This window comes from Diachasma alloeum, unplaced genomic scaffold, assembly GCF_001412515.2.
Source record: "Diachasma alloeum isolate Michigan unplaced genomic scaffold, Dall2.0 Dall_scaffold_00494, whole genome shotgun sequence".
Taxonomy (NCBI): Eukaryota; Metazoa; Arthropoda; class Insecta; order Hymenoptera; family Braconidae; genus Diachasma; species Diachasma alloeum.
In genome coordinates this window covers 665,029-677,666 of record NW_021680627.1, presented here as the reverse complement: position 1 = coordinate 677,666, position 12,638 = coordinate 665,029, and the positions used below count along the sequence as shown (strand labels likewise).

Below are 12,638 nucleotides of genomic sequence, written 5' to 3'. Positions count from 1 at the left end.
AATGGAGGAAAAAAATTAAGAGACACCATTTATTCAATCTCCAGTGTTATTTATTAAATCGGAGTACAGGGAAAATATTAGATGCAGCATTGATGTCCGAGATATTTGTCGTAAAATAATCAACATTGCATTATTTTCATCATCTAATCAGCTGGTTTTAACTACAATTTTCACTATTAAGACGTTTTTTAAATTTTTAAATCTTTTTTTTATATTTTCCAATACGTGCACAACAATACTCACTAATGACAGTTAATGATACATCCAAAGGTCATAAATATGCGTATCATTCATTTTTATTATTACTTCACAAAACGAAAAAGACAATATTTATTAATTTTTCATTTTCCCTATTTCTCATCTGCGTCTGTCAGCGATTCAACAAGAATATTTCACAATTGTGTTTAAACAATTTTTAACTCTTTGGCTTCCATCAGAAAGTCGAGAAAAATGGTTTTTGTGTTACACCTATGCCATAGGCATGCGTATTTCATCGTTTGATGTATAAAGTATGGTCGAACAGCTATAGCGAATAAACTTTGATAAATACGTTTTTTTTTTTTCTTAATAAGCGTGATTTGCTACAAACAATGCTGCATCACCTGCCGCTCCGGCGACTCCTCCTGCATATTTTCCAAGAGCCGATTCGCTATTAGCCTAAAAGTAGAAAATATTTTCATCGTGAATAATTGTTGCAATAAATGGCATTTTCTTGAAATTAATTGCGATAAATAGGAAAGATAGTGACACAGAATTAACACAAGTTGATAGAGGACTTTAAAAATACTTACACTGGGTAGGGAAGTAAAGTACTAAGAAAGAAATAAAATGAGAAAATCAAGCATGTATCGAGTGGTGTATTTTAATAGGCGTGTGCTTTGACGTGAAGGGATACATCAGCGGCTTTGCTGACGATACTGCCAGCCACGTACTTTCCTTGGCAAGCGAGACCATTGGCCTAAACAAGTATATACAAAATTCAACACATGCACTAAGTGAAGAGGAAAAATTACAACTAGATAGTTGGTATGTCTATTTCTCGTAAAACACTAAAGGAAATAAGGTGCGGGTTGACAGAAACAACACAGAAAATTAGGGTATAGAAATAGAAAATAGTGAGGGAAACAGAGAATAATAGACCTTGGCTCTCTTAATGAGTTCATCTTGAGCAGCGGCAATTTGGTCAGGTTTTCCAGACCATGCTCGGAGGACGGAGGCTTGTAGAGCACGTCCATAACTGAAAGTGAGTGCCCAGGGTTTCTTGCCGGGAACCTTGTTAATGGCGTCAAGATTAACTGAAGCCTCCTCCTCGGACTGTCCACCACTGAGGAAGGTGATGCCAGGAACTGCAGGTGGTACAGTGCGTTGTAGAGCTGTTACCGTAGCAACAGCAATTTCAGCAGGGGAGGCCCGCTTTGGACAGCTCTGTCCTGGCGTTACCATATTGGGTTTGAGTAGTGTTCCCTCCAAGTAAACATGATGGTCATTGAGTGCTTTGTAAACAGCAGCGAGAACCTCTTCAGTAACCTCCTGGCAACGAGCTAGATCATGATCACCATCGGGGAGGATCTCAGGTTCAACAATTGGTACAATCCTAGCACTTTGACAGATGGAAGCATAACGTGCAAGCACATTAGCATTTTCAAGAATAGCTAGTCTGCTTGGATGAGTCTTTCCCTTGATCTTGAGAACGCAGCGCCATTTGGCGAAGTGACAACCGTCCTTCTTGTACTGTATGCAACGAGCCTGGAGATCATCGAGACCCTGAGTGGTGCATTCATCGTCAGTACCGAAGAGGGGAACAACACCTTTGTCAACCTTTATTCCAGGTATGATGTTGCGTTCTTTTAAAAGTTCCACGAAGGGTTTACCGTCATCAGAGCTCTGATAAAGAGTCTCATGGAAAAGAATGACACCAGAGATGTGGTTTGTAATCACGTCCTTTAATCAAATAAATCAATTTCCTTATTAGAATTAACAACGAAAAAAAAAGTAAAATCTGTGAATATTTACCTTTGCTGTGGTGAAGAGCAACTGTCTGTATGCTTTTCGGTTAGCTTCATTATTTTCTACATTAATGTCCTGAAGACGTTTGCCGATTGTCGCCGTTGATTCATCAGCTGCAAGGATGCCCTTGCCGGGTGCCACAATCGTCTCAGCGATTTTTTTCAATTCAGCTTTGAGCTCTGGTTCAGCTTTCGCGTATTTTTCAGCTGGCATGTTCTAAAAAATAATAATAATGATAACAAATTCCCCTATAAACCATAAATTCTTTCACTCTCTGCATTAGCGGAGAATATTCACTTAAATAAGCTTGAAAGATGAAACAAGACCGAAACTTCATCAGTTTTGACACTCGACTCAACAATTTTACCTACAATTGCATCATCTTGTGCAATTCTATTGTAATGTGTTTATTATTTTTCTTGAATTAAATTAATCTCTTGACCAACGCCTTTGAAGAGTCTTGCTCGGGTCAAGGAAAATGATAAAGTCAATGCAAAATATCTTATCAGCACATTATTCTTTTCCAATCAACGTAAGTCATTAATCACATGTTAGATATATATTTATGTTTTAACAATATATACAAGGTGTATTCAATGTCACAATAGATTCTTGTTTCCTACCCATCATAAATCGATAGTTAGTAATATAACCGAATTCGAATCTGCGCATGCATCTCGAGACAATTGGACCTTTGGAGAAATATCAAATTTCATAGTTTTTTTATATTAAAAAACTGACACTCTGTTAACAAGCCAAAATGTGTCGTATCGTCTTATCATTAAGATGATGAAATACGCCCTGCCTCATCTAAATACCTTTCTCCATTTAATTGATTTGATATGTGTCTACTGATATGTTGTTCATCAAACATTGTGGCTTACACATGTGCCACGTGAGATTTAATTTTCACACGCAAGCATGATGCTTTTGCGTAATGCGCCCATAGGTTGCATAATATTGTTCACTCAAACTAAATGCACCGTTTGACATTTCGAATATGTACCCCCTTTGAAATCTAATCTTGACTACTTTCTTTCCTTCTTTCCCCTTTTGACCCCTTTTGTGTGTATAAAAATACTGATAAATAGTCTTTCCACTATAGAGACGTGTTTCCCTAAGAAAGGTTATCTTGAACGAAAAAAGATCAATAAAAAAACAAAAAATTTAATCAATCGAAATATGAGACATGAAACTACAACACTAGAGTGTTAAATAAAAGTTAAGAGCTTTGAATTAATAAGAATGATGTTTTTCGTTATAAAACTGCTGTGGTTTATATACCGAGGACCGAGCTATATTGGTCTAATGTCAACCAAGGTCATTCAGCACTGGGTCTCCGTGATTTTTCGTTATTTCTTTCACTCAACAAATGCTCCAAATTGCATGCAAGTTAGAAAACAATACAGGAGAATTTTAAAAAGTAAAAATTTATTACTCACGTTTTTTTGTACTTCGAAGTTGACGTAAGTTAATATGACCAGTCAGTTAAATGTACTATTATAGCACAGTTGAACACCGCGCAAGAGTCCGTGAGCAACTGAACGAGGAACAAAACGTTGGAGGAACTACCTCGGTTCAAAGTCTATTATTTTACTTGCGTCGGCGCACGTTCATCCGGTTCTCAATCAGAAATATGTATCTCTTTGAAAATTTTTTGGATGTTTGAAAGTGGGAGAATCAACAGCACTCTACGGTCTTGGACTTTCTGCCCAACTACTGTCGTTACAATTTTACCATGTATTATTATATAGATATTTAAGATTATGCTGAATGGAAATTTATTTTGATTTATTAAATTTACTGTTATGAGACGAAAATTTTCAAAGGTAAAATTCTGAATCTAGGATGCTAAAGCACCGACAATCATTGTGGATGAGAATCCCTGCGTGAAGGTCATTCAAGGGCACCTTGTTTGACATTGATGTGTACATTAACTATTTAATTTTTTTATGAGACTATAAAAATAGGAAAAATGCTGTTGAACAAAAATTTTAATGTTTTCCCAATTTAATTAATCTGCTATAAGGAACATGAATATATTTTTTGTGCCTATTCGTCCTTCCTTATCTGGCGTGTTTCTAGAATAATTCCTATTGCTTTGTACATTTTCATGCTGTATTTTATGTACTATTAAAAAAACAATCATCTTCCTAGTGATATAATTACGCATGACATTTGTAATATTATATCTTTATAGATGATGGCCATTATGAAAACTGCACGATTATCGCCGTCGATTTATCCTTGCAGAGTAATGACAAATATTTGAAAAATTCGGAACAGTTGCATTCTATGAGTGTTGATTTTTTCTCGTGCGCAATGACGCTCAACGCACAGCTCTGATCGTTCCCCGGGGGGATTTACGCGGCGGGGACCGCGGGAAAAATAAATATTAATTCCCAAACTCTAAATCAATGGTTTTTTGCCTTTGCAAATGATTTTGCATCAATTCAAGCGGTTCCGATCAACATTTGATGATACCACCTCTGAAGTATACACCAATATAACAAGTATTTAATTATAAATAAACTATTAGTTCCTAAACTATCCCAAATGATTGGAATTGGTGTCATCGGGAAATGGATTTTATTTACCTCTGCTAACCCCACGTATGTCCCCGCGTATCTACAGCGCTAGCTGAATAGATAAAGAAGAAAATATTTTTAACATCGGAGTCACTCGTTGGATACATAATATAGAGTATAGTACGTGCAATGGAAAAATAAAAAATCATTCAACTTCATAAAAACGATTTATCTCTCATATGGTTCTTGTTTTCCCCCCTCAATTTTCATGTCTGCATTCTCCATAAATATTACATCGTCACGGATGTTATTGAAGGTACATGTAATACTTTTCTCCCAGTTAGTTGGCTCCAAGGACCGAACTGTGATGGAAGCATAATCGATATTGTGAAACATTCGATATAGAGCTGTAAGAAAATATGGCCAAATTCGGCGTTAAGGTTGTCATACAGATTTAACGAAACATTATTATCCATTTTTTTTTAAATCAATAAATTTACATAAATTCAACCTCAAAACGTGAATGCCTGTGGCAAGGAATTTTGTGCGGAAATATTATGGTTGAGACGAGGGTATGCTGTTACCTGTTTTTGTTAACGTTTTTGGATTCAGTGCTACTAATAAGGCCGTCCTTTCACGGTCACAACAATGGTAAGTTATCATTTAATTCCCTATTTAGTATCAATGTGCTTACAATCATTTATCCAATCATAGTGATAACAATTGGTTTTTCCCTCATCATTATATATGTAACCATTTTATATTATGTCATGAAAATAACCACTCTGATGTAGTGGGTTTTTGCATACGTCACATTGTATTTCCAGACTTACATTTTTTGCTGTTGTAGAAGGTCAACCAATGATTTGACCATATCTTTATTCTGTTCAATTTTCAGCATTTGTCCAGGATGACAAGGACGTCCAATATTTATTGGACAACATGCCCATGTCCATGCACAAGGTCAGTAGAAATGATAAAATAATAAACATGTGTATTGCAAATGAGCTTTAATTAATGTTTTTCTTTTCATCTATTTCTCTCTGCCTAATGATCCGGTAAATTAGCAGGATTTCACTGGATCAGTGCACATGGCCGGGTAAGCAGATAATAACTACTTTATGGTGAATGAAAAAATAGGAAGGATCGGACAATTATAATCGTTCATAAATACATTAATGATTAAAAGTAACAAGTAGGAAAGTTTAATTCTTGGATTACTTTTGTTTCGTCTTCTCTCTAAGGCGTTCCTATTTTTTTATCTCTGAGATTCACATTTTTGTATTCTATACGTTTTTAATCGTTTTTATTCTGTGTTTTGAAGGGATCCCGGAATGAATGACAAAGCCATACCAGATTCGATATCGTACATCCAATTTGAACCACGTTTTTTGGACTTCAAAGAGAGGTTTTCCATTATCATATACATATTTGAATGGCTGAGTATGGATAAATATCTACAATTTATTTAAAATAATAATTTCAGACAACTGGGAGTACCCCACAAAGAGACTGTGACACTCTTGAATCGTGATGCCAATAGGACAATCCATTTGACGTCAATTTCGGGCAGCACACAGCACTTTCACTCATCCTTTTTCCAGGACAAAGTGAGCTTTCCCGTTGTTGATTGTAAAAAAAAAAAAATAAAGAAAAAAAGTCATCATGGATAAATAAATTGTATCTAATGCCATGTATTTATCTCAGGTTATTCCGCCACTGGGAAATACGAGCTTCAACGTCATATTTCTTGGAAGAGAAGAGGGTGAAATTGACAGCCAACTTTACATTCATACATCAGATGGAACCTTAAAATATCAAGTAAAACTTGAAGCCTAAAGCATAAATGAAATGAATTTTGAATTTAAAAAATTGTTATCAGGTGAAGGGGTCGAGTATAAGCAGTCCATACAGGTTGCGACCAGTTGTGGGGGTCAAATTACCTCTGAACGCGTCATTTACACCTTTAATTTACATGCACAATCCCCATTCAGAGCCTATGCAGGTACATTGAGTTGTCATGAAAATAAATCCATTGATTATTTAGTGAGTTGGCAATGTAATGAATGATTATTTTTATTATTAATAATACAGGTTGTAGAGGTCTACAGTAGTGGAGGTGAATTTCAATTGGAATTGCCATCGGGTGAAGCTGAAGGGCCGCGTGAATTATGGGAGATAGCACCATACCAAACGAAACCAGTCATAAGATTACATTTCAATGCATACGTAGAGAAGAATCACACAGCTTATGTGAGATTCAAAGTCAACAATAGCGCTGAAATAATGGTAGTTGCCATTGAAGTGGAGGTTGGAAATGGAGCTGGTCTTCACTGGGGAGGGAATTCAGCGTCGATAAACTTGGGAATGGGTGGATCACTACAATCACCAACTCAGTATCCAATTGCACTGAGAAATTCAGCAAAGAAACCAGTTAAAGTGATCAATGTCATCAGTACACCAGTTTCAAAAGCACTGAGAATAAACTTTGAATCAACTGTAATACCAGGTGAGACTGAAGGACCTGTTACAATTGGCACACTGATCTATGATTGGAAAGCTGGCTTGGATTTAAAACATTTCAAGGGCAAACTGGTGATAAAGGGAATTGGCCCTGGTGGTTCTAGTCAAAAACTCTCAATTCCCTGGATGGCGGATGTTCTCCAGGGTGGTTTAGAGATAAATAGGACAGTTGCACATTACTGTTCACCACACTCAAATCAACCACGAAATTTCAGTGTTGTTAATAGATTCAAAGTGCCACTTGCTATCACCAATGTATCTCTATCATCGGAAGCCAAATCATTATTTTCAATAAAAAATTTCATTCCGAGGGTTCTCAAGTCGGGACAGAAGGCAAACATCTTTACCCTGAATCTCAACAATGAAGGAAAAAGCGATAATACTAAATTGGAATCAATAATAATAATTCATTCAAATGTATCAACAACACAAGTTCCATTGCTGAGTTACGATGGCAAAGTGAAAAAAATCATTCCTGGAGAAAGAGAGAGTGATCGTGGAACGATGAATTTTGGAACAGTGGGCAGTGGTACAGAGAATGAAGCAATATTTGCATTAGAGAATCAAAATCCAGTGAATATTGAGCTCCATGGTTGGGGTGTCAATATGCCAGGTGCAGTACTGGAACTCATGGGATGTCAAAGTGGCCCGACAGATCTCTTCAACAAAGGCGTTAGAAATATGAGTGTCTGCAGTAATACAGGAAATCAGAGTATAAAGCCCGGCTATTTGGCTATATTCAAAATCAAAGTGAAAACACCAATGATCGAGGAGGACACGATTGTTGGTGATGTTTTCGTGAGGACAACATATGAGAGGCTCACTGTTCCTGTATACATGAGAGTAGCTCACGGAAGGATTTCTCTGAAAAAATTGACATTCTCCGATTGTTTTCCCGGTTCAATTTGCATGCAACAGATAAAAATTCACTCAACATTTTCACGTGCGATGCAAGTTACAGTTATAGCCCCAGTCGATAAAGACAATAGAGTCAAGTATATTCCACCATTGGAGGAATCTAATCGACTTCCTACTATATCCAAAGGAGAAAATCACATTGGATCAATTAGAATAGATCCATCAGTGACATGCAAACCACATTGTTATCTGGGCTTATCACTCAATACAACAGCTGGAAATCAATGGTTGAATACAATGAATTTACCCTCACACACTAGGGACTCAGATTTAAATCTGCTGAATGCAAGATACTCACGTTATTTGAATATTTCAACTAGCTGGGATAATATAACAATGCGTCTCGATACAACTGAAGTGCGCGGTCACAAATTCTTTGTTAATATTAAGCCATATTGGCCGTCTCTGGTTCTCCCCTCAGAGGATAAAAATTATAATCAAAGAAACAAAACTATACTGCAGCCATTGACATTTCCATTGACTCAGGTTGGCAATACATCTTTCAAAAGTTTGACGATTCGTAATCCAAGCACTACTAAGCCACTCTTCATTCAACTCGTTATGGACTGGAGTTATCCACAGGGTATTCGATTATACCACTCATTGCCAAATAAATTTAAACCTGTGTGTTACGAGTGTCCAGCCACTGTAGATGGAGAATTCAAACTCAATGATCAACAACAAGAGCGAATGGCTTTTCAACAAATTTTGGATATTGAAAGTGCAGTGGACTCATTACCACTCTATCTCAATCCTGGCGAATCAAAGACAATAAAACTCTCATATACGCCATCGTCGGCAACATTCTCCTCGGGCTTACTTTATATTCGAAATAACATGACTATCCTTGAAGTAATACGCTTGATGGGACGTGGTGCACATGCCCAATTTAAATTTGGAAATAGAAAGCCCAGTTCAAATACGCCTCTCCTCTTTGAACTTGCTGAGAAACATCTCAAGGATTGTGAACAGCGGCGGGAAACAATGAGGAAAAATTCACTACCAAATTTAACAGTGATACGTTCGTTTACTGCTAGAAATACTGGTGAATTGCCAATTGATATTTATGGATTTTCCATAAGCGGAATAGCTTGCGAGGGTTATGGTTTCAAAGTCATAAATTGTCAATCATTCAAGCTCAATCCAAATTCTACCAAGAAAATTGAAATTGCTTTTACTCCCGATTTTACTCTATCAAAAATTGAAAGAGAATTGATGATCTTCACTAGTATAGGATATGATGGACCAGATTCAGATAGAGTGGAAAATGGAATTGTAAGGCTTTCACTCCTTACGACAATTCCTGGACACATTTTGGAGAGTTGTGCAGTAATTTTATCAAGACCCACGTGGGAATGTCCTGTCCATTGGGCAGCGATAGGTCTTTCCTCAGTCTTTTTAATATGTATCTTAGCCGTTTCATTTTTAGAGGCTGACAGAATATTGAGAGGAGCATTGGAAAGTATGTCAAGAAATAGTCCGGTGCAACCTCCCTTGGATCTCAGGCAACTCGCTACTCAAGCAGTTTCCACACTTTCTACAAAAGATAAAATAATCGACGATAATAATAGGATAATGATGAAGAAAAAAGAGGAGCCTGATTGGATGCTGATGAATGTCAAGAGAGGAGGTGGGAAGGAGCCAAGAGGACTCAAAATACCAGATTGGTCAGCTGAAGAGGAAAAACGTTTTAAAATTGATACGGACATAAAAGATCATACTAATGCTAAATCAGAGCAAACCAATGAAATTAATCACGAGACAATTCAGCGTAAGAAGAAAAAGCCGACAGATATTGTTAGTGAGAGCTCGCAAGATCATCAAAATCAAGAGCAAAAAATTAATATTCCCATGAAAGCAAGTCCAATAATCACCAATAAGCCACATAATAATAATAATAATAATAATAATAATAATAAAAAAGAAGATAAATGCGAAGATGGTGATTCACTTAATGCAGCAAATGATACCAAGGAAAAACGTAAGTTTACAACACAGCACAATAATAATAGTCATAATAATAACAATAATAATAATAACAACAACAACATTAACAATACTGGAACGTACAAAAAATATGAAGGTAATACTAGTCAAAAGATTCAATATTCTGAGGAAGAGACCTCATCAACAACGACCGAAAGCTCAACTCAGGAGGATCAAGTACCTTATAATAAAGAACAAATTTATCAAAAAACAGATAAAACCCAACGAAAAACACCTCTCAAGAAGAATAAACAGCAAACCAGTCCAGTGGCAAATTCAATAGACTACAGAGACAATTACGAGGGTGATTGCGATGACGATGACTATGACAAAGAGCGTCAAGATAATTCTACCAGATGGAAAACGAATTCAAATAAATTGACTACATCAACCAAGCACCATCACCATCATCATTATCACCATCATCATCATCACCATCAGTCGCGAACAGCTGAGGGTTCTTTGAGTGCATTCAAGCCGATTAAAAATAAAAATCCAATCCGCAAAGATAAAGTCACGCAGAAAAGACGAACAGAAAAGCCGGTAAAATTGAACAATGCAGAAACGAAAATAGCAACAAGACCAGTGCCAAGAGCACTCTCACCTGTACCTGCACCACCACCTCCAGCTTGCTGGGGTGAGAATCGTCCAAGATTTAGTGATGTTGTCACGAGAAATCAGGACTGTATGTCACCGGCATTTATACTCAACAAGCCGGTGGTCAATAAGCACGATACTGAAGTGAATAAAAGCCCAGAGAATTGCCAGAGGCAGCCGTTACAAGAAATTTACAAGCCTAAATTGGAATTTCATCCAGATTTATCGCTACAATTGGCATCCGAGCATTACTCTGGAATATCTGACAGTCAAGACTCGGCGTTTTGTTCTGAATCCTTGATATTAGCCAATCACGACGAGAAATCGAGTAGTTACTTCTTGAATTCTTTTGACCCCCAGTTTGAACCCGAACTCGTACCCTATGATGATCTCCCAGATACAGATGAACCCCTGGTAGAGCTAGAATGCCTTGAGGATACTATCCCTAGATGTCAATTGTGGAGCGATAAAAATCCCATCACCAATTCCCTATCAGAGAGTAATAATTCAGGATATGGATTGCCTGCGACTCCCAAACACGTGGATAAACTTACACCTCTCGTTGATACTTTCAAGGATAATTGGGTCACTGTCGAGACTAATTGGGAACCGCTATACACAAGGGGGGCAGTTGGTGAAGAGAGAAGTGGAGTTTGGGGCGTCAATACTGGGGGTGTTTGGGCAGCAGCACCCTGGGGCGCTTCAACACCAGCTCTGTGTCCTCTTCAAAGCTCATCCTCCTCCTCCCAATCACCCGATCACGACTTACCAGAGCGTTCAGGTTTCGATCCATTCAGATCTCTCAGTACGATATGGACTCCAGCATCCACGTCTAATTGGCCGGCCAAAAATAATTAATAAAGAATGAGTAATTGTGTCATTGAAAAACCAAAACAACACGGTTGTGATATTTTTTTTCCCCTCATCGTCACTTTTCAAATGTCAAAAAATTTAACTCTGGTCAAAATAAAAGCAACGATATCACCAGTTTTGAAAATGAGAATAAATCCAAAACCCTTTGAATTGAAAATTTTCTTTCCTTCATCTATTGAAAAATTAACGAAATTGGAATCAACAGCTGGACTGGAGAGTACTGTAAATGGATTCAATTGAACTGTACCTACTTTGTAAGACTGCTAATTGTTGTGTTTCAATAAATCTCAAACCTTCAGTGAAATTCTCTGATGAAATTAAAATATTTATTCATTACAATGATTTTTGGTCAAGAGGATTTTTCATTTCAATATGACGTTGATTCGTACACACCAGTTGTTTTACCAGACAATGAGGATGATTTGGCTCCTTGAATTTTTCTCAGTATTGTCTAAAATGTAAACGAAAATGATGAATCTCCTTGGTAAAGGATCTGGCACAGATTAGTGTAAAAAACAGTGGTAGCCTACAATATTATCTTCATCAATTCTTCGCTGCATTTTTTTACGATTAATTGCCGAACTTGCCAATCGCACTGGTACAGCTGTTGTCGAAAAACCACCAGATTTTTTTTGTCTCTGTTGAGCCATTATTTTTCTCAGCAAATATTGATTTTCCCTCTCTATTTTCATCATTTCCATATTTGAAAAGCTCATATTTTTCCGTCGAGCGCAATTGACTCCAGTTGGAGACGTATGACCACGATTGAATGAAGAATAACTTGGTGTCTGATAATTTGAAATTTTACTTGTGCTCACGGGAAATTCATTAGAATTATGAAATGACTTTTCTCCACTGAGCGATGATGTACGAGTAACACTGGTTACTTCAGAGTCTTCTGTAAACTCATCAGAAGATATAGAATCATCGCTGTATGAATAACTCTCGTTATCGTCACTCTGATTGTTTTCATCCCCTTCAGTTTTTTCACTCAATTCATCCTCTCTTCTTGACATTTCCGCAAGAGAATGTACTCAACAGTAGATATAGTGTAAGACAGGGAACCATGACAACGGTACACTCAACAACCCGTAAAATGGACTTATTGATTGTGATTGTGTAAGTAAATTGAAAAGAACAAATGACAGAAACTATTTGAATAATTGTTCTTTACACTTCATAAAGTCTGGAATGTAAAAATTGAGG

The 12,638-nt window shown here is 37.0% G+C and overlaps 3 protein-coding genes across 5 annotated transcripts; 1 reads left to right on the top strand and 2 right to left on the bottom strand.

Moving 5' to 3' along the window:
* Positions 1–28: 28 nt before the first annotated feature.
* LOC107042657 (fructose-bisphosphate aldolase) lies at positions 29–3,567 on the bottom strand. Of its 2 annotated transcripts, none has more exons than XM_015263802.2 (4): positions 3,450–3,567; positions 2,014–2,223; positions 1,141–1,941; positions 29–657 (listed from the first exon to the last, which is right to left on the bottom strand). In XM_015263802.2, exons 2-4 carry the CDS (start codon positions 2,218–2,220, stop codon positions 565–567), a joined length of 1,101 nt encoding a protein of 366 aa, XP_015119288.1. In that variant the 5' UTR covers positions 2,221–2,223; positions 3,450–3,567; the 3' UTR covers positions 29–564. The 2 variants fall into 2 exon arrangements, with proteins under 2 accessions (XP_015119288.1, XP_015119287.1); XM_015263801.2 differs by lacking the exon at positions 29–657 and adding an exon at positions 847–958.
* A 1,146-nt stretch (positions 3,568–4,713) lies between these two features.
* LOC107042650 (transmembrane protein 131 homolog) lies at positions 4,714–11,736 on the top strand. Of its 2 annotated transcripts, none has more exons than XM_015263789.1 (8): positions 4,714–5,186; positions 5,434–5,498; positions 5,606–5,634; positions 5,860–5,943; positions 6,022–6,145; positions 6,243–6,356; positions 6,418–6,540; positions 6,630–11,736. In XM_015263789.1, exons 1-8 carry the CDS (start codon positions 5,093–5,095, stop codon positions 11,415–11,417), a joined length of 5,421 nt encoding a protein of 1,806 aa, XP_015119275.1. In that variant the 5' UTR covers positions 4,714–5,092; the 3' UTR covers positions 11,418–11,736. The 2 variants fall into 2 exon arrangements, with proteins under 2 accessions (XP_015119275.1, XP_015119274.1); XM_015263788.1 differs by having other exon boundaries at positions 5,603–5,634.
* A 15-nt stretch (positions 11,737–11,751) lies between these two features.
* LOC107042653 lies at positions 11,752–12,568 on the bottom strand. The gene is made up of 2 exons (XM_015263793.1): positions 11,963–12,568; positions 11,752–11,883 (listed from the first exon to the last, which is right to left on the bottom strand). Exons 1-2 carry the CDS (start codon positions 12,446–12,448, stop codon positions 11,800–11,802), a joined length of 570 nt encoding a protein of 189 aa, XP_015119279.1. The 5' UTR covers positions 12,449–12,568; the 3' UTR covers positions 11,752–11,799.
* Between the last annotated feature and the right edge of the window lie 70 nt (positions 12,569–12,638).